The sequence below is a fragment of the Centruroides sculpturatus genome, unplaced genomic scaffold (assembly GCF_000671375.1).
Source record: "Centruroides sculpturatus isolate CEXI.00-Female unplaced genomic scaffold, Cexi_2.0 scaffold339, whole genome shotgun sequence".
Taxonomy (NCBI): domain Eukaryota; kingdom Metazoa; phylum Arthropoda; class Arachnida; order Scorpiones; family Buthidae; genus Centruroides; species Centruroides sculpturatus.
In genome coordinates, this window is record NW_019384539.1 from 637926 (window position 1) to 660914 (window position 22989).

The following is a 22989-nucleotide window of genomic DNA, read 5'->3' on the forward strand; positions in this document are numbered from 1 at the left end:
AACAAAACAATTTTTCTTTACAGATATGACCTTTTAAAACTGTTTTGTTCCTGGTAATTGGACATAATGAAAGAATGAAGACAACTTAGTTTCTTCTATATTTTTATATTGTGAAATATAATGTCAGTTAGAAAATGCATCTTATGTATAATTTCTTGTTAACCATTAACATTGTGTTATCCGCAGTTTTGGAATCTAGAGAAATCTAATTACAGATATAAATAATGATCAATTATGAACTTACGTAACATTATAAATTCAGTAAAAGATATTTACAAGAGAGAAGATTAAACTAATATATTTATCCAGACAGAATTATGCTTGGTTTTAACATTAAAATATTTTCAAATTGTATAATAATTCTTCAGTTATTTTCTTGATTCTAAAATGGATCATGAAATTATGGTATATTTCATGGAAATTTCTCAAGATCCTTGGAAACTAAATACATTGCAAAAAGTCAAAATTCTTTTTAGAAGAATAAATATTGGTCTGTTTTAACTTTATCATATATATATAAAAAAATAGCATATGATAGAAAATTTAAAAAAAGTATTGAAATAATAAAGAACAAATATCAAAATTGTATTAATAAGAATTTAAGTGTTAAAACTAATGAAAACTGGATGAAGATATTGTGACTGGCCGAATATTAAATGAATTGAATGTTAATAAAGATTAGTTAATTTAATTTGATAAACCAAAAAAATTTATTGAAAAAATTTCGGTAAGGTACTATTGATGTATACTAGGATATGTAAATTAGTTAACAGTTAGTTTATAAAATATGTACGGAAGTATAAAAGCGATTGGTGTGATTTTAGAGTAGTTTTATTTTATTTCATATTATAGAATTGTGGACGTTTATTGGTTACTTTATATGTATGCTAAATTGATGCATATCGTGATATATGCAAATTGAAAAACTGAATGATGGTGTCGGGATGATAGCCTACAAAATGTGTTAACGAATGAAAATGAATTTTTATGTAGTGGTTTACTTGGATCTATGTCACAGAATACTTAGTGTTTATTAATCACTCTGCCTGTATGTTAAAAATTGGGATTTTTGAAAACCCCGATTGTGTTATTGTAAAAAGTGTACGGGAATGGCATTTATGATAGTCATTGCATGACCTTTATGGTTGCCTACAGATACGCCATGTATCGGTTAGGTGTCTGAAATTTGGAGTGAGATATGTTTCAATAATTTTTATTGATTTTATGATCGGTTTGGTTTATGCTCAGCCATAGCTAATTAAGGTTTTTTGTGTTGTTTTATGCTTGTTTAGTTGGCTGAGGAGGGGTTAACACCCGAAACACAAATGTATAGCACGGCATACTAACTAAATAAAGATGGAAAACTTGCAGACTTGTCTGATTAAAGCAAATAAATACTAAAAATATTACAGTATATGTATTTTACAATATCAAATAATTTTTTAAATACTCAATGCACAATTATGTTTTGTGTGAAAAGTGTGTAATAAGAGCATAAATCAGAAACAACAAAAGGAATTACTATATGTTAATTATTTATCCAATAAAAATAGATTTAACATAATTTGACACTGGAAGCAATAAGTAGTGTCTTCTACTAAATTTAATAATTAGAAATGCTTAAGTAATTTGGAAAAATCTTAAAATATCTGATCTGAAGTTAAACTCTAAATCACAACTCTTGAAAGCCAGGCAATGTTACTGATTATGCTAGAAGTGGTAACTTGGACTGAAGCAAAGCCTATTTTTGCGTACTCCTGCTTCCAGAACAGTTGTCAATAGAGATTACTTCTATTTCTAGCACTCTTATGAACTACTTATAAACAACTTTGAAGTACAATAGGACCCCACCATACATGGACTTGCCACACAATTTCAGATTTACGCCGTTGGCAATCCAGGAAAAAAGGAATATACATAAAATAATTCTTAATTGTGCACTAAATCTGCACCATTTTTTAAGGTGCAGGAAGTCTTGTAGCATATTGCTTAATAATGCTCATTCTCATTCTGGAAAAGCATTACTGATACATTTCTTTGGACAAAGACCGATCCCAATGTTTAGTGCAAAAACAGAGTTCTCACTTGTAACATGTCACATCCATGTAATATCAATGTTTCTCTTTGCAAAATTATTAGTATAAATGAAACAAACATGGCTCCAAAATGCAAGGGTAGTAAAGTTGCTAGCTATGATAAGCCAAAGAAAAGCCATAAAGTGCCTATTTTAAGGGAAAAATTTAAAATTTTAATTTAGTGAGAAAGTAAAAAAAAAGGTGTGCTTGAAAGGCACACCTTTTTCTTTCAGAAAATATTTGTAAGTTGTTTTAATTATTTATAGCATGTGTCTCCGAAGAGGTGAATATATAGGAATTGATAAGGTTGATTTAAAACAGTTCATTAGAAATTATTAGTCCAATGGGTTATGTATATGTTCAAACTGCTGTAAATTTGCACACTAAGATCTTTTCTGTGTGGATGAATAAATCTGGTGAGCCAGTATTGATTAATTAATTATTATTATTAACTGTAAAAAAAAAGGTTGAGGATGTTTGGGGACCCAATTTTTATCATGGTATTTATTGTTAATTTAGTATTTATTTGCCTTATTTTAAAAAATTGTGACAACTATGTTAGTATAGGAGCCAAGGAAGATATGGCAGTGTTGCTCCATACATCAAACTTTAGTAGATTGTAAGAATACTACTTGAAATGGAACTGTGAAAACATCATTTGATAAGTTTAGGAACAATGACACTGAATAAGTGTAGCATATTAAAAATATTTGTGAAAAACATACTAATATAATCCATTATACTATCCACTAATAGATTTCAAAGAATGGGAAGGATATATTTTTTGTCTTTTGTTTGCAGAAGGCAATGTTCACTTAACTGCAATAAAAATATATCAATAATCCTATTTCTATGCCAGAACCAGACACTTGTCTGCTTGGTATAGGTACCCTCCAAACCAAAGTTTCACTGTACAGTAGTCCTGTACAACGTGCAAATAAAACAAGCAACACCCTTGAATTATGTCAATCAGAGGTATATGTTTTTTTTTCAACTTATAGGCCAAGGTTTAAACTTTCATAAATTGTGTGATAATGCAGGTTTCAATAACGTGATTTCCTATAATGAGTAACAAATCCCCCACATTGTACGGGACTCTACTGTAATATTTTTAATTATCTACTATTGTAATAATTTATCACCAAATTGATATGCATCTATGTTAAGATATACCAAATGAGCTCTCATGTTTATACATATTACCTGTGTTGTATATACATATCGATTTAGATTTATAGGTTATATGACATTAAACAATACATTACCATTTTCAGGAATATATCTGGCTGCATGAATTTCATGTCCACAATAATGAAATAAATACTGATGAGGACTTTTCTTCTCTTTACCTTGAAGTAAAGGTAAAATATTTTTACCATCTATAAACCTGTCAGTTGGTAATGGAACACCTATAATATTAAGTATTGTTGAAAAAAGATCCATTTGTGAAGTTGGTGCTGAAATTACAGATTTAGCAGGAATTTTGTTTGGCCACATTACAACAGTTGGCACACGAATTCCACCTTCCATTCCACCCATCATTTTGCCACCTATTTTAGATAATAAAAAATAAAGTATAAATCTGAAATATACAATAAATTTTATCATGTAAAAATTATACATAATAGTAAGATAGTAGGAAAATGTTAGTTCATTGTAATTTACTACTGGAATAAAGGTTTCTATCTCCAATTTCTACATAAAATTATCTAAAAAGTTTCTTGAAATTCTAGAATAAAGCTGAAATTAATTAAACCAAAATAAATAAATAATTTTCTATAGAAAATAATAACATAACAACTGTGTGTCATGTTTCTGATGATTATTTTATGACTATTTTATTGAAATAATAATTTGATACAATTAAATGATTCATATTTTGGTTTGTTATTAACATACTAGTTCTGAATTTATGATCAATAGAACCAGCAAAGCATCAGTTTCATTTAAAAATGTTCTGCAATCACTTTTCTTTAGCAACTTTCAATCTCTAACTGATGATAATCTATTGCTTACTTGTATGGTGTACTGCCACTCTGTCACAATTAAACAACATCATTGCTGAACTGCATAAAGTATTTCAATAAGCTAGCTAATTTGCTATACACAGATTCTGCTGGTCTCTTTGAATGAATAAAGTATTTTGATAGCATTCTCTTTTAATATTTTGACCATTTTAGTCACCAGATATAGTGATTCTTCATGTTTTTTTCCTCTTAATACACACAACACTTTGTAGTATGTATGTGTGTGTATATATATATATATATATATATATATATATATATATACATACATACTGTGTTCACTTAATGAGGATGCATTCCACTTAAACTGTACATTGTTTAAAGATAGTGAAAAGTTGCAAAATCTCTTTTTGTATTTGCAAAATAAAATGTCTTTATAAATCATTCAAATATTTTCAATTTTTCAGTTAGCTATCCCTTAGAGTTTACCTTGATCTGCCACCGATATCAATTTATCATAATGGAGTCTATGAACATCTCATTGGTGGCAATTTAGTTGCTATTATGTCACTCCACTAGTTTCCAAGGAGATTTAGTGTTAATTGCTTTTTCAGTCACATGAGCATAGTGTACTGTAGTTTCAGAAACATGTTTATGCACGTGGCTATCTACACAGCTATCTACGTATGCAACAAATCTGGGCATCACACCTATCTTTGATGAAGCGCATGTTATCCACACAACCCAACATCAGGGACAACTAAGAACTTTGGAAGCAATGGAAATCTTTAAAGCCGATCGCAAATCCACATGCATTAATTTCAAAGAATAAATAAATCTCTCTACAGCATGGCAATTTTTACTTGATGATAAATCATAATATATTTTATAAGTTAAATTTATATGAGGTTATTGCACATAACAAATCCCCATTGGTGGAAAATTATATTTGAAATAGCATGCGCATTCCTTCCACTTTTGAAAATTTTTTTGGAAAAGGTCACGTTTCAAATTTTTTAAAAACATTCGAATTAAAGAATCCAGTTATAACGGAAGATATAAAATACGCCTGAAGAAGATCCTAGGAGGGGAATTGAAAACGTTTGCTAATTTTTTTGAAGAATTTCACGCCAGTTATTGGTTAATTATAGATCGTTGTATATTTGAAACTACTACATTTAGAAAGGTCTGTTCCCAGTTATACTATATGCCACGAAACTAATTGTATTTGGTCCTTTCCTTTTTTCTTAAAACAAATAATTAAATTCTACTACCGATTGAAATTTTAAAGTAACAACAACATAACTTTTTTACATCAAGAAATAATTAAACAAAGCAAAAATTTAAAAACCAAGCAGTTTTGGCAAAACAAGTTCTGCAGAATCTTGAATGCATTTGGAGTATTTGGAGTTGTTATTTAAAGATAATCTTCAAGATTGGAAGTATGGTTATACACTATTATTAGAATCCTCTATTTCTCAATCTATAAATAAAGACCAAACTAACTTAAGTCAAAGCAATTATCACCCTTGGTATATAAATTTATTACAAATACCACCTTCTCAACCACAAATATCTAAATCAATAAACATCAACCTGAAAAGATTAATAGCCCAATTACATCTCAACAAATATTCACTTTTTATTAATAATACTTGTATTAACTTTCCAAACACTCAATATTTTTGGTATAAATATGAAGCTTTCTCAATGTACCATTTACTTCAAAACTGTCAAGGCCTTGCAAGTATGCACAATTCACATGACATTAATTAAATGGATACTCAACTGCAGTTTACCTCTCAAATTCAGAAAGAATTTCAACAATCTCAATAAAAAAGATCTTTACAAACTATATAACTACTTCATCAAGATTGTAGAAACATTAAAGAACTAAAGTAAACTCAATGTATACTAATACTCTACGAAAGTTAACTGTTTCTGCATTGTCACTTTTGTTAAAACCATTCTCTTTGCTTTTGTTTATAATGGGTTTTTATGGAATCTATTGTAAAATAATTGTATGGGTTTGATAGCTTGAAAGCAGTTTATAAATAGTAATTTACAAAAAATATTGAATCATTATCTAACATATGTACTACCCCCTGCAACAGGGAAACTCTTCTCTTCTGTTAATAAAGTTTGATTGATTGATTATTGTACATTTTATTTTGATTCTCAAAGGATAGGGTCATAGTTTTGCTTTTACCTTTGATTAATAACTTAACTGTAAGAAGTTATTTGAATTCTTTGAGATATATTTATGTATGAAACATATCATAATTAAATGAAAAAATTAAATAGATTAAAATCAATTATTTAATAATAAAAAATACCTTTCAATATTCCATTATGACCACCTTCACGTTCACCATCGTCACTTCTCTCTTCAAGATGGCCTCCATTATCAGATGTAAAATAAACAAAAGTATTGTTTTTTTCTTTTATATTTTCAACTGTTTCTAGTATTTGTCCTACAGCCCAATCCAATTCTTCTATGTTATCACCATATCTTCCATGTTTACTTATACCAGAAAATTCTGGAGCACAGAAAAGTGCAGTATGAACATGAACAAATGACATAACTAATAGGAATGGGTGTTTAGCATTATTTGTTATAAATTTATTTGCTTCTTGAACAAATCTTTGAGTAAGACCATTCAGTCTCACAGGCTGTTCTACAACGTCCTGATTTCTCATAACAACACCATTTAAAACATTAATATTTTGTATGAAGAAATATACTAAAAATGTTCCACATAAAAATGTTAATGACAGAATCCAAAATGATTTTTTATAGCCATATGATAGAAGAGAAAATGATAATGATAAACCTACTACTAAAATTGTAATTAAACAAGTGTAAAAATGGGGAACATATTTAACAACTATACTTGTTTCATTTTCACCAAAATCTTTTAAATTTGTTAAGGGAAGTCCATAATAATAATCAAAGCCATGATTCAAGGGATGATGGCACATATCATCCTTTTCATAACAGCTGAGTCCTAAATGCCATTTACCTGAAAGAAAAATACATTTATAGATTAATAAAAAAATAATATTTTAATTTTTCTAACAATGAGAGTTATAAATTTAAATTATAATGCATAAAGCCAATATTTCATTTAAAACTGTAATTTATTAATTAAATAGTTATCTTTAAAAATTTGGATAAGATCTTCAATAATGAAATATATATAAGTATATATTGCTATTTATATATTACAGAATTTTATTATATAGATCATATGATAGATAAATTAAATATATTTGTAGATAAATTGGCTTTAGAAAGAACATTATTTTTATGCATTTTAAACATTATTGGTAAACTGTGGATTATGAACTACTTTTAAATAAAATTTATCGATGAGCTATCTGAATCAAAATTCCTTTAGATAGCAAAACGTTTTTTTTTATTAATATATAAAAAATTTACACTAAGCCAGGGATTTCCCAAGTGTACGCCATGGTGCCCAGGGCACTGTAAAGAGTAAAACAGGGTGCCACGAGAGCTTTGAAGCTAATGGAACTTTGGGTTCTTGATCAAATAAATGCAGATCTTAAAAGATAAAATAAATTTATTTTGAGCTCAAGTACAAAGACTGTCATCAGCACCAAACATATGATCAGAATGACTCTAGAGGGAGACAAAAGACTAAATCTAGGGGCATGGTAAGATATTGTCAGATTAGCCACATACTCCCTTCCCAGTGGCAACACTCAGGAACTTAGAAGGAAAATGTACAGTTTGTCCAGAACGAGTTGTCAGTGGGCAAAGTGCCTGGTTTTGTGTGGTCTCATCTGGTGGGTAGTCATTTCTGTCCACAGGTCCATTATCATTGTTGGGGAATGGCGGAGAGGTGGTCATATCTTTAAAAAAAAAAAAAACGGGTTTGAGGTGGTCAATTGAAACAGTTTGCTTCCCTCGAGGTGTATCTAAATTGAAGTGTTTGTTTGAGTATCATAGGACACGGAAGGGGCCATCATAGATTGGTTGTAATAGTTTGCGTGAGGCATCATGGTGCAAAAAAATGTGTGAGGCAGTCATCAAGTCAGGGTCTAAAAAAATATTTTTTGATGAGTGATGGACCTCTCCGACCTCATACGATCCTTTAACCTGCAGATCAAGGTAGGTAAGTCACTGGCAGGAATAGTCTCATGGTCAGTGAGGAGATCAGAAGGCAGTGAGATGGGTTTGCTGTATGTGATCTCTGCTGCTGTAGTGTTGTAGTTAGGGATGACAGGATCTTAGCCCCAAGAGGATGGTTGGGAGTTTAGCAACCCAATTATCAGTCAGCTGAGCTCTTAGCAAGGACTTAAGCTGATGATGTCACATTCAATCTTTCTGTTTGCAGCTGGGTAGTATGACATTGTCTTAATGTGGTTAATTCATGTTTCACAGAACACCTCTCAAAGCTCAGTAATTGTCTTCCTCAAAGTATTCTGCAAACCAATGTCGAGAAAAACCAAGATCCTTTCCATGCTCAAGCTCCACCAGAATTCACTTTGCAGGAAGAAGAGAGTCTAATTGAACTCTCTTGCAACAATAGCCTGAAAACAAAATTTGCTTCTTCCAATTTAGTGGAGTTTTATATATCAATCAAAAATGAATATCCAACTCTGAGTTCAAAAGCTGTAAGGATCCTCATTCCTTTTGTGACAATGTATTCATGCAAAGCTGGATTTTTAGCTCTAGCTGTAATAAAAAGCAAATATCACTCAAAAATCAATGTGGAGCGAGAAATGAGAGTGGCAGTGTCAAGCCTTATTCCACATTTTGAAAAAATGTGTAAAGATCAGCAAGCTCACTCATCACATTAACTTAGTTGTTGTTGAAGATTTTCACCATTTATTTTTCACATTTTTTGTATTTTCATATTTTAGTTTGATGGTTCTTGTGATTCAATTTTAATAAATGTGAGCTTTGCATTGTGAGATTTATCTTAAGAGTTGTTTTCATTTTTGTGCCTGATTAATGTCAATGTACACATATTTTGACAAGGGTGCCAGGACAAAATACTATCAGTCCATGGCACACTTACAAGTTTAAAGTTTGGGAACCACTGCACTAAGCAAATTGTAATGCATATGAAAATTATTATACTTCATTTCAACACAGATTATCTTGTCAACAGTAAAATAGATTTAATAACAGTAAACTTTTGCAGTCCTTGAATCATGCATTCATTGAATTCCTATAAAAGAATAAATGGAACAAGCAAATATTTATTGTGACATCGTTACAATGCCAAGTTGAAATTTTTAATCATATTTTTAATTTATTTCATTTATTTAAAATATATGCTCTCCACCTCAAATTAGTACTATAGTTTCTTTCTACTGTACAGTACATCATACTTTTCAGTTAATAGATGACTAGCATGATACCATTACTAACTGCTTTCAGGGAAAAAGTTTTGAATTGAAATAACTGAACTTCCAATGCAAACCAGAAGTCATTTTATAGTTAGTCAGGGCCTCCTATCCCTAAGATTTCTATATCTGGTCTCAGATTTCATCTAACTCCATTTTGAGATTAAGGAAAGACAGACCTATGAATTCCCTCTGTCATCAGTCTACAATTTTTTCAAATTGCAGCCAAAAAATAAAAACAACAGAAAAAAATATATATGTATATACAGTATATTCATTAAAAAGTAGAGATTATTTTAACAAAAAATTATTTTGGCTTTCTTTAAATACAATCAATAAAATAGAATACAAATTAAATAAATGAACAACATTAACATTTCAGAACAAGCTTTAGAAAGGACTAGTAAAGAATGCCCAGCCAAGAACTCAGAGAGAAAGTTGAGTTATCCTTGTTATAGGGTAGCATATGTTTCCCACAGGATGACAGAGTAACTATGAAAAATTTGGTGCAAATCCGTCAAAAGATTTGGTAATTTGTGGAAAATGAAATCAGGGAAAGGAGTGAAGATCAAGGTTTTCAAGCAGCATATATTTTTTGGGAGTATTGTAGAGAGTAACTATATAAAATTTGTCTAGATCACTCAAAAAGTTTGGGGGTAAGGGATAAAATCAGAGAGGAAGAGTGAGGGGGTGTCAGAGTTTTATGGTAGTCCACATTTCCATATAGGGTACCAGAGAAGTCATGTGCAGGATTTGGGAGTTTGTAGGAGGAGATGAAATCAGCAATAAGGGGTCTGAGTTTTAAGGTAGCTTACATACTGTACATCGAAAAGTAATAAGCTTTCCAATGTTACCTTGACGCAGATGTATGTTTCGTGACAACTGCGACTTTCTTTTTGTCATTTTATTGTTGATAAGACTCGCTTGCACATGTGTACACCTGAAAAGTAACCTAAAGAACTCAATTTATATAGGAAGATATCTGATAACATAAGACTAATTCTTATTTTTAAATAATGGTATGGTAGATTAATACTAAAACAATGAATAAAAAAAATACTATATACCTACTTACAAAAGTTTCATTAAATTCACTCCTTATAGTTATAAGTACCTGATAACATGAATATTATTATAAGAAATAAGATAGTAGATGGATTATGTCTCATAGCCATCCAGTGCACACTGTACAACAACTGATTGCACAAGTTGTGCAGGCATGGAGAGATATACCCCAACAAGACATTTAAGCACTTATTGTTTCAATGCCTGCAAGGATCCAAGAGTGTATCCATGCTCAAGGTGGCCATACCTCTTACAGAAATATGTACCAAACAGCAATAAAATTTTGCATAATTCATTTCGTGTTCATTTATTCTGGGTATGCCCCTGTACATGTTTACTAAGTTTTGTGAATTTCTATCAATTCCATCTGGGTGTAACACTTTCAATTTCCACCAGTGTATATACATAATGAATATTTTAAATTAAAAGATTACCAAATTTTAATTGCTATTATGTAAATAATTCATTCTGATACATATTAATTAAATAATATTATAAATTCATATTAAATTTCACATTTTATATGAAATAAAAAAGAAAGAACTGCAATAAATTTCTCAATACCTATTAAAGCAGTAACATATCCTTCTTTTTGCAAAACTTTAGCAAATGTTGTTTCGTTCATTGGAAGACCACCTTTTGATGCCAAAAATATAAAAACCTTATTCCTATTAAATGACTCCATACCTTAAATTGAAAAAATTATAACAATTTATTTCAAAAATATTTTTATATATGATATATGATAATTGATATTTTATAATTAATATAGGATAATCTGTAAACTAAATGTAATAGAATCAACTTATTGTAATCAGTGATTTGGTTAGAGTTATCATTAACTTCAAGTAAACAAACATTTTTATTTTTTGCACTAGCAACCTCAACAAGAATGCATCAATTACTATCAGCTATCATTATCAGTCTTAACCATTATTTTAAACATTATACATTTATTATTTTGATTATTATTATTCATAACACAGTAGTTTAAATTTCTGGTATTTCTTACAATTATAGATTAGCTATTAAAGACAAAAGACAAATACCCAAAATACACACATCAAAATGAGTGGAGAAAATTCTTCATTACTTAAATACATACATTTTATCTAAACAAATTCAAACATTCAAACAGAATTAATACTTTAAGACAGACATATATTAGTCTATTCTGGTGCAATCATTGCAGCTATATACCATGGTCTTAAACTACAGATAAGCCTGCTTGGCAAAGAAGACTAGAAACACAAATTCATAACATTTGACAATAATTATGTAGGCTGACACAAATAACATAACACTAAACTTAATGGTTAAGAAAATATTCAGGAAAATTAACACACACACACAGTATAAACAATACAATATGCACATCAGGATATCCCTCATTTTGACAAAACATAATCTTTGTCAAAATGTTTGTGCCCATCTCCTAAATTTTTTTGCATTTGATCAGAATTACTCAAATATGAAGTTTCATCTCGACAGGATGACATTAACCCGTGTTGACTTGAGTGTGAAACTTGAATACGAGAAATGATTGACTTGAGGGATATTAAACAACAGCAAAAATCAATAACTAAGAAATATAACGTTATTAATTTTTTGATATAGTAGTTGTCTGTAATATTCATTACAAGATTAAAAATTGCTGTGCATACTTTCTCTTCAATGCTTCTTTTTTGCAATCTGGATATAGTCTTTGATGGCCTTGCACACAATGCAATGCAAACTCCTTTTGTTTTTCATCTACAATCAATAATCCATGAAAATTTCACAATAATTTAACAGCTCTTTCAGTGGATGCATTTACAACTCTTAACATGTTTACTGTCTTTTGGGTTGCTAAATACGAAATGATGTTTTTCCACATTGAAGAACATTCCTGGAGAAAATTTTATTTATTCACAGCCAAGAAAAGAATCCTCCTCTTTTAACTGATACAAAGTCATAAATTGTTTTTTCTAACATGAGAAACAAATCAATGAGAGAATGTTAATAAAAGTATGCTACTACAGTAAACAGAAATTAAACTTAGCAAATTATTTGGTATCCATTTATTCATGCAAATGAATAAATTTCCTTCCCATACATCAATGTTCTCTGCCCAAATTGACCAACATTTTACTTTTGGTTTGAAAGTCAACAGCACCATCAAAGAGAGATAGAACTGGCAGTTCTTCAGATAAATACCACAAGTGTTATTTATGCTTCTTTAAAGTTGTTGTGGAAATGGTTGGATATATATAACTTCATAAAAGCCCATAATCAAGAAGCAGGGGTTTTGATTAAGTGCTTTTATTACTACATTACACTTAAGCCATGGTTTAACATAAACTGTTACAACAAACAGAAATATCACATAAACTATCCATCAGAGAAGAGGAAGCTTTAAGTTCTGACCTTAGGAGAAACATTTTTATGGAATAAATTGCTCTTGGCATCCATCAAGCTTAATAAAAGGACTTCTTACTTTTCCTCAAAAGATCATACACTCACAAACTACAAGATTTGCACTCTCACTTATCAATATATTTTGCACTAACTAGAGAGATAGATCATAAAAAAAATCACAATATCCAGCAATGAATTTAATAAATACGAACATTTACGACCAGTTTCACTGAATTTTTTTTGTACTCTAATACTCATTGTTAGCTTAACCTCTCATATGTTGTAAAATAAAACAGGCAGTACTTGTCTATTTGATGGTAATTTGCCTCCAATTATTTGGTGTTTCATGTTCCCGATCAAAAACACACTATCCTTGAGACTGCATAATTTGTACAACATAATATCAGCGTAAAGGTGCACAAATACATCTAACACAAGCTGACAGTGCCCATGCATAATGACCAATCTAGACCTGAGTGAAGCCCAACATGTCCAGATGTGTTTTTGACACATTGATGCTCAAGTCAGCACTGGTTAGTAATCATTGATCACCAAGAAATTAAATATGAACATGTTTTCGAGTGAAAGGAAAAAATGGGCTGGTGGGTGTTCAAAAATTTTGAAGTCAGAAAATAAGGGACACTAATGCATATACAAAAATATGTTGATTAAACTAGCAGCCAATGCATAAACAAACACAACATGGCTTTACTAGCATCCAACTTACAAACACTGTAATAATACAAACCTGTATGCTACAAAAACAATAAAATACATTACTGTATTCACAAACAATGAGGCACTGTTCTAAAGACAATTACAAATCAAACCCACCTTAGGACAATGGCATGGAACAGAAAAACAATTCACAGACTATTGGTTTGCTCTTTGGTGTAATTCACTCACACACAAAACTGAAAGAAGATGAATCAAAGGAAGAAGAAAACAAGCATGGACCCCAACATGCAGTATAAAGTTGGAAAACATCTGGTGCAGACAACATTACAATTTCTGATACAAAAAATTTATGTCACTGCACCAAGAACTATCCAAATCTATGCAAAACTAAATACCCAAAAACCAATAAAGGGAATAAGAGTATTTATTTACAAATGTTTCATCCATTTGTAATGATCATCGTCAGGTACTCCATAAGGAAAACAGAACCAGTACATTTGGAACTACTCTGAAACTTTGTATTTAATCATTTTACTCATTTTTTGGGTATTTGGTGTTTGTAGTTTTTACTCCAGACAACCAGTTTTTGCTGTGATGAATGAATCAACTGTGACAATCATCTGCCATGTATTATATGTAAATATATTTAGTTCTAGAAATATCTACAACTTTCTCTGTCTTTCTCTTTTGCTCACTAGTTTATTGCTTATAAGTCAATAAACCCAACAGGAGTGGAGGGGAAAAGTATAGGAATGGATGGAACTGGTGGATGAAAGAAAACACATTTTTTTGTATATATAGAGGGGCAATCAAGGAAGTTACTTTCAACAAGCAAAAGGGACAGGAAGATAAAAAGATCACCTGAGATCATAGTGCTGATGAAAAGAAGGATCACTCAAGATCATACTATACTTGTTTTGCAATACCCAAAAACACACCCCCACAATCCAACACTTTTAGCTTTGAGGTACCTTTTTCACATAATGTTTGTCACTTCTCCCCATCTCTTATTCCAGTCTTCTGTAGTTTTAATATAGGATAACACCTTCAAATGTTCTCAAATTTCCTTAATGGTTCTCTCTGTCCCATTAGTTATTCTGTTTCACACTTGAGGAAGAACTCACAGCAGTTCAAAAATGTTTGTGGTGATCTTTTTATCTTTTGTTTTTTTTTATATCACACTGGTTATAGGTTCTAAGAGTGCAGTATTTAACATAATTATATTACATCATCAAACAATAGTAAAAATAGAAGAAATAGTTTAATTTGCTATTGTTTTCATTTTCTATTTTAAATTTTACTTCATTATTTAGTTTATTTATTTTATCTTCTATCTTGATATAGTAATAAAAAGAAGAAAAGAGAAGTTGGAATTTACACGTATATAATTGTTAACCTCCATGTTAATAATTGTTTTTGGTGTACAGTACATAATGAAAACAGACATTTATTTTCAAAACCTGAAGATTCTAAGTAACTTTCAACTTTATCCAAAATTTCAATTTATGAAACATTTAATTCAGCTGGCTTTCTAAAATAGGATAAACTTTCATTACAAGTTTTAAGTTATTAGCAAATCTTTTAAGTAAGTTTTTAATTACATGTCAGTATTGAATCTAGTGTTCCAATATTGAGACCATAGTCTGCTTTTTCTAGCAGTACTTCATTTACTTTGGTTTTTGTTTTTTTCAAGTTTATTATTTAAGCCCGTTTTACTCTATTTTTTCTTGCAAGAATTCTACTATCTTGTTTGAACTTTCTCATTTATCAATAGCAAGTGTTGAATATTCTAAACTGACTAATGGTGCTCCCTATTCTTTAATGCAGATTAATAAAAGCAAAAACAAAGCACACTTTAATGACAGATTAAAAATGCATTGCTTTAAAATTCTTGAGTACATAGCTCTACAACTTTTTATTGTAATATAAATTTATTAAAACTATTTTCAATCTGACCATTAAGTATATAGATAGATAAACTTAAATTTTTTAAGGAAACTTAAGGCTACTTAACAACAAAGGAAATCTAATAACACAAATGACTAAACCGATTAGGTTATCGATCTACCAACTTTTGCAGACCCTGAATCTAATCCAAGTGAATAACCCCATAAGTTTTACATGGATGGTTTGTCTTGGATTTTTTTCTTGGACTCTTTATACCCTGCAAAGAGTCCATGAAGGACTAAGAGGGCTCTTTTTGAAAAAGAACCCTCTAAGTCCTCATCCATTGTGGGTTCAGTCAGACCCACAATGAGATAGCAAAGTAGAAAGAGATAGGGCATAATATATCAAAGATAAACATCTCCCAAAAATTTCTGGAGTTTTTTGACATATTTGGATTTGTTTCCGCACCATCCAGCCTGCCTGGTCTGTCTCAGATATGTCAGATATTCATCATGGGTTCACCAGTGCCACAATGATGAATATAAAAAAAGTCCCTCTTGATGCCAGTGGTAGATTGGCTCACTGGGCAATCAGAAATTTTCCAGTGGGCCATTTGCTTGGTGATTGTTCCTTATTTTAATATTTGTCATACTTCACCTAAAAAATAAATTAATACAAAAATGCAAGCATGTCTATCTGTCCATTGTATTAAATTTAAAACAATGTTGTATTCTAATTGAGGCCCCAGGTTGCTATGTCCACAATAAACTGCACAAGTCCACATAAACTGGCAGTTGGCACTCTGCAGCTTCTATTTTGAAAATAACAAATCACATAATGAGCCAAAGGCTGCCATGACAAAGTCCTTATTACCAGTGATAAAAAGAAATAATTAAAAGTAGTTTAAATTATTAAACAGATTATTCCTTAGTTAATACACATTATATATTAAAATAAAAAAAAAACTGATTGTATTTTGTTTTAATTTTAAAATAATGTTAAAACATATCATATTATTTAGGAAAGAATTACTTTTAATTATTCTTCAGAATAAAATTTAAACATTATTTTATAATTTATGTTTAAATTTTATTCTGAAGAATAATTAAAAGTAATTCTTTCCTAAATAATATGATATGTTTTAACATTATTTTAAAATTAAAACAAAATACAATCAGTTTTTTTTTTATTTTAATATATAATGTGTATTAACTAAGGAATAATCTGTTTAATAATTTAAACTACTTTTAATTATTTCTTTTTATCACTGGTAATAAGGACTTTGTCATGGCAGCCTTTGGCTCATTATGTGATTTGTTATTTTCAAAATAGAAGCTGCAGAGTGCCAACTGCCAGTTTATGTGGACTTGTGCAGTTTATTGTGGACATAGCAACCTGGGGCCTCAATTAGAATACAACATTGTTTTAAATTTAATACAATGGACAGATAGACATGCTTGCATTTTTGTATTAATTTATTTTTTAGGTGAAGTATGACAAATATTAAAATAAGGAACAATCACCAAGCAAATGGCCCACTGGAAAATTTCTGATTGCCCAGTGAGCCAATCTACCACTGGCATCAAGAGGGACTTTTTTTATATTCATCATTGTGGCACTGGTGAACCCATGATGAATATCTGACATATCTGAGACAGACCAGGCAGGCTGGATGGTGCGGAAACAAATCCAAATGTGTCAAAAAACTCCAGAAATTTTTGGGAGATGTTTATCTTGGATATATTATGCCCTATCTCTTTCTACTTTGCTATCTCATTGTGGGTCTGACTGAACCCACAATGGATGAGGACTTAGAGGGTTCTTTTTCAAAAAGAGCCCTCTTAGTCCTTCATGGACTCTTTGCAGGGTATAAAGAGTCCAAGAAAAAAATCCAAGACAAACCATCCATGTAAAACTTATGGGGTTATTCACTTGGATTAGATTCAGGGTCTGCAAAAGTTGGTAGATCGATAACCTAATCGGTTTAGTCATTTGTGTTATTAGATTTCCTTTGTTGTTAAGTAGCCTTAAGTTTCCTTAAAAAATTTAAGTTTATCTATCTATATACTTAATGGTCAGATTGAAAATAGTTTTAATAAATTTATATTACAATAAAAAGTTGTAGAGCTATGTACTCAAGAATTTTAAAGCAATGCATTTTTAATCTGTCATTAAAGTGTGCTTTGTTTTTGCTTTTATTAATCTGCATTAAAGAATAGGGAGCACCATTAGTCAGTTTAGAATATTCAACACTTGCTATTGATAAATGAGAAAGTTCAAACAAGATANGTTTACTGTCATCAGCTAGTTATTCTTTTGACAATTACATTACTAAGTAAAAGCATCAGTTATATTTTGATTGATATGAATAATAATCATCTTACATATTAATTATGGTTTATTTGATTCATAAGTAAATAAACTTACCAGATCTAACAGGATATCTTCCTGTTAGAAGAGCAGCTCTACTAGGAGTACATACAGCAGCTGCAGCCAAATGATGGGTTAATTTAGCTCCTTGATTTGCAATGCTGTCTATGTTTGGAGTTTGAATAGTATCATTTCCAAAACATCCTAAATCTCCATATCCCAAATCATCAGCAATAAATATTAAGAAATTTGGTTTCCTTACTGATTGTGTATTGAAAATGTTTAAAATTGACAGAAAAATTAATAATTCAATCAGAATAAAATTAAAGGTTGGCATAATGAATGCAGCTTAAAGATCCTTTTATTAATTTTATCTAGAAAAAAAAAAGTTTATCATAAGAGCCTGGTAAAAAAAAAATGAAATGAATATATATATATAGTAATACCCCGACTTACGCAAACCCGGAGTTATACAATTTTCAAATCTCGTCGATTCATCTTTTGTTTGAGCTCCACGCAACTCTTGATCACTCACTCCCCCCCCCACACTATTGTTCAGCTTACATGTTCAGATGTGTCGCGCGGAATCGACACATAACTATGATTTATTTTTGTGTTTGTTATATCTATGGAGACTTGAGAGACTATGTGGTGATTTCTTGTAACCGTGAACGAATCAAAAGACGAGATAAGATTAACGAGAACATTTATTAGCTTACATACATCCACAATTTTACATTTTTTACACAAATTTTATACAAATTGCGAAATTATACCTCAATTTTACACAAATTGCACAAATTTTACTCCAACTTACGCGGTTATCGCTCAGTCCCACCTATCATGTAAATTCGGGGTATTACTGTATACAGTATATGTGGATATATAAAATTTTATATAGATGCATAATTATATAAATATAATTTAAACCANATTATGTAAATAATTCATTCTGATACATATTAATTAAATAATATTATAAATTCATATTAAATTTCACATTTTATATGAAATAAAAAAGAAAGAACTGCAATAAATTTCTCAATACCTATTAAAGCAGTAACATATCCTTCTTTTTGCAAAACTTTAGCAAATGTTGTTTCGTTCATTGGAAGACCACCTTTTGATGCCAAAAATATAAAAACCTTATTCCTATTAAATGACTCCATACCTTAAATTGAAAAAATTATAACAATTTATTTCAAAAATATTTTTATATATGATATATGATAATTGATATTTTATAATTAATATAGGATAATCTGTAAACTAAATGTAATAGAATCAACTTATTGTAATCAGTGATTTGGTTAGAGTTATCATTAACTTCAAGTAAACAAACATTTTTATTTTTTGCACTAGCAACCTCAACAAGAATGCATCAATTACTATCAGCTATCATTATCAGTCTTAACCATTATTTTAAACATTATACATTTATTATTTTGATTATTATTATTCATAACACAGTAGTTTAAATTTCTGGTATTTCTTACAATTATAGATTAGCTATTAAAGACAAAAGACAAATACCCAAAATACACACATCAAAATGAGTGGAGAAAATTCTTCATTACTTAAATACATACATTTTATCTAAACAAATTCAAACATTCAAACAGAATTAATACTTTAAGACAGACATATATTAGTCTATTCTGGTGCAATCATTGCAGCTATATACCATGGTCTTAAACTACAGATAAGCCTGCTTGGCAAAGAAGACTAGAAACACAAATTCATAACATTTGACAATAATTATGTAGGCTGACACAAATAACATAACACTAAACTTAATGGTTAAGAAAATATTCAGGAAAATTAACACACACACACAGTATAAACAATACAATATGCACATCAGGGTATCCCTCATTTTGACAAAACATAATCTTTGTCAAAATGTTTGTGCCCATCTCCTAAATTTTTTTGCATTTGATCAGAATTACTCAAATATGAAGTTTCATCTCGACAGGATGACATTAACCCGTGTTGACTTGAGTGTGAAACTTGAATACGAGAAATGATTGACTTGAGGGATATTAAACAACAGCAAAAATCAATAACTAAGAAATATAACGTTATTAATTTTTTGATATAGTAGTTGTCTGTAATATTCATTACAAGATTAAAAATTGCTGTGCATACTTTCTCTTCAATGCTTCTTTTTTGCAATCTGGATATAGTCTTTGATGGCCTTGCACACAATGCAATGCAAACTCCTTTTGTTTTTCATCTACAATCAATAATCCATGAAAATTTCACAATAATTTAACAGCTCTTTCAGTGGATGCATTTACAACTCTTAACATGTTTACTGTCTTTTGGGTTGCTAAATACGAAATGATGTTTTTCCACATTGAAGAACATTCCTGGAGAAAATTTTATTTATTCACAGCCAAGAAAAGAATCCTCCTCTTTTAACTGATACAAAGTCATAAATTGTTTTTTCTAACATGAGAAACAAATCAATGAGAGAATGTTAATAAAAGTATGCTACTACAGTAAACAGAAATTAAACTTAGCAAATTATTTGGTATCCATTTCTTCATGCAAATGAATAAATTTCCTTCCCATACATCAATGTTCTCTGCCCAAATTGACCAACATTTTACTTTTGGTTTGAAGGTCAACAGCACCATCAAAGAGAGAGAGAACTGGCAGTTCTTCAGATAAATACCACAAGTGTTATTTATGCTTCTTTAAAGTTGTTGTGGAAATGGTTGGATATATATAACTTCATAAAAGCCCATAATCAAGAAGCAGGGGTTTTGATTAAGTGCTTTTATTACTACATTACACTTAAGCCATGGTTTAACATAAACTGTTACAACAAACAGAAATATCACATAAACTATCCATCAGAGAAGAGGAAGCTTTAAGTTCTGACCTTAGGAGAAACATTTTTATGGAATAAATTGCTCTTGGCATCCATCAAGCTTAATAAAAGGACTTCTTACTTTTCCTCAAAAGATCATACACTCACAAACTACAAGATTTGCACTCTCACTTATCAATATATTTTGCACTAACTAGAGAGATAGATCATAAAAAAAATCACAATATCCAGCAATGAATTTAATAAATACGAACATTTACGACCAGTTTCACTGAATTTTTTTTGTACTCTAATACTCATTGTTAGCTTAACCTCTCATATGTTGTAAAATAAAACAGGCAGTACTTGTCTATTTGATGGTAATTTGCCTCCAATTATTTGGTGTTTCATGTTCCCGATCAAAAACACACTATCCTTGAGACTGCATAATTTGTACAACATAATATCAGCGTAAAGGTGCACAAATACATCTAACACAAGCTGACAGTGCCCATGCATAATGACCAATCTAGACCTGAGTGAAGCCCAACATGTCCAGATGTGTTTTTGACACATTGATGCTCAAGTCAGCACTGGTTAGTAATCATTGATCACCAAGAAATTAAATATGGACATGTTTTCGAGTGAAAGGAAAAAATGGGCTGGTGGGTGTTCAAAAATTTTGAAGTCAGAAAATAAGGGACACTCTAATGCATATACAAAAATATGTTGATTAAACTAGCAGCCAATGCATAAACAAACACAACATGGCTTTACTAGCATCCAACTTACAAACACTGTAATAATACAAACCTGTATGCTACAAAAACAATAAAATACATTACTGTATTCACAAACAATGAGGCACTGTTCTAAAGACAATTACAAATCAAACCCACCTTAGGACAATGGCATGGAACAGAAAAACAATTCACAGACTATTGGTTTGCTCTTTGGTGTAATTCACTCACACACAAAACTGAAAGAAGATGAATCAAAGGAAGAAGAAAACAAGCATGGACCCCAACATGCAGTATAAAGTTGGAAAACATCTGGTGCAGACAACATTACAATTTCTGATACAAAAAATTTATGTCACTGCACCAAGAACTATCCAAATCTATGCAAAACTAAATACCCAAAAACCAATAAAGGGAATAAGAGTATTTATTTACAAATGTTTCATCCATTTGTAATGATCATCGTCAGGTACTCCATAAGGAAAACAGAACCAGTACATTTGGAACTACTCTGAAACTTTGTATTTAATCATTTTACTCATTTTTTGGGTATTTGGTGTTTGTAGTTTTTACTCCAGACAACCAGTTTTTGCTGTGATGAATGAATCAACTGTGACAATCATCTGCCATGTATTATATGTAAATATATTTAGTTCTAGAAATATCTACAACTTTCTCTGTCTTTCTCTTTTGCTCACTAGTTTATTGCTTATAAGTCAATAAACCCAACAGGAGTGGAGGGGAAAAGTATAGGAATGGATGGAACTGGTGGATGAAAGAAAACACATTTTTTTGTATATATAGAGGGGCAATCAAGGAAGTTACTTTCAACAAGCAAAAGGGACAGGAAGATAAAAAGATCACCTGAGATCATAGTGCTGATGAAAAGAAGGATCACTCAAGATCATACTATACTTGTTTTGCAATACCCAAAAACACACCCCCACAATCCAACACTTTTAGCTTTGAGGTACCTTTTTCACATAATGTTTGTCACTTCTCCCCATCTCTTATTCCAGTCTTCTGTAGTTTTAATATAGGATAACACCTTCAAATGTTCTCAAATTTCCTTAATGGTTCTCTCTGTCCCATTAGTTATTCTGTTTCACACTTGAGGAAGAACTCACAGCAGTTCAAAAATGTTTGTGGTGATCTTTTTATCTTTTGTTTTTTTTTATATCACACTGGTTATAGGTTCTAAGAGTGCAGTATTTAACATAATTATATTACATCATCAAACAATAGTAAAAATAGAAGAAATAGTTTAATTTGCTATTGTTTTCATTTTCTATTTTAAATTTTACTTCATTATTTAGTTTATTTATTTTATCTTCTATCTTGATATAGTAATAAAAAGAAGAAAAGAGAAGTTGGAATTTACACGTATATAATTGTTAACCTCCATGTTAATAATTGTTTTTGGTGTACAGTACATAATGAAAACAGACATTTATTTTCAAAACCTGAAGATTCTAAGTAACTTTCAACTTTATCCAAAATTTCAATTTATGAAACATTTAATTCAGCTGGCTTTCTAAAATAGGATAAACTTTCATTACAAGTTTTAAGTTATTAGCAAATCTTTTAAGTAAGTTTTTAATTACATGTCAGTA

At 30.3% G+C, this 22989-nt stretch overlaps 1 protein-coding gene across 3 annotated transcripts in view; it reads right to left on the reverse strand.

Moving 5' to 3' along the window:
• The window catches only part of LOC111623343 (steryl-sulfatase-like), a 32866-nt gene that overhangs the window by 2652 nt on the left and 7225 nt on the right, over nucleotides 1-22989 (reverse strand). For all 3 annotated transcript variants that reach the window (XM_023365885.1, XM_023365884.1, XM_023365883.1), the window contains 4 exons: nucleotides 17876-18192; nucleotides 11051-11173; nucleotides 6379-7065; nucleotides 3341-3625 (listed from right to left, as the gene is read on the reverse strand). In XM_023365885.1, coding sequence (XP_023221653.1) covers nucleotides 3341-3625; nucleotides 6379-7065; nucleotides 11051-11173; nucleotides 17876-18155 — 1375 coding nt within the window. In that variant the 5' untranslated portion in view covers nucleotides 18156-18192. The remainder of the gene's footprint in view (nucleotides 1-3340; nucleotides 3626-6378; nucleotides 7066-11050; nucleotides 11174-17875; nucleotides 18193-22989) is intronic.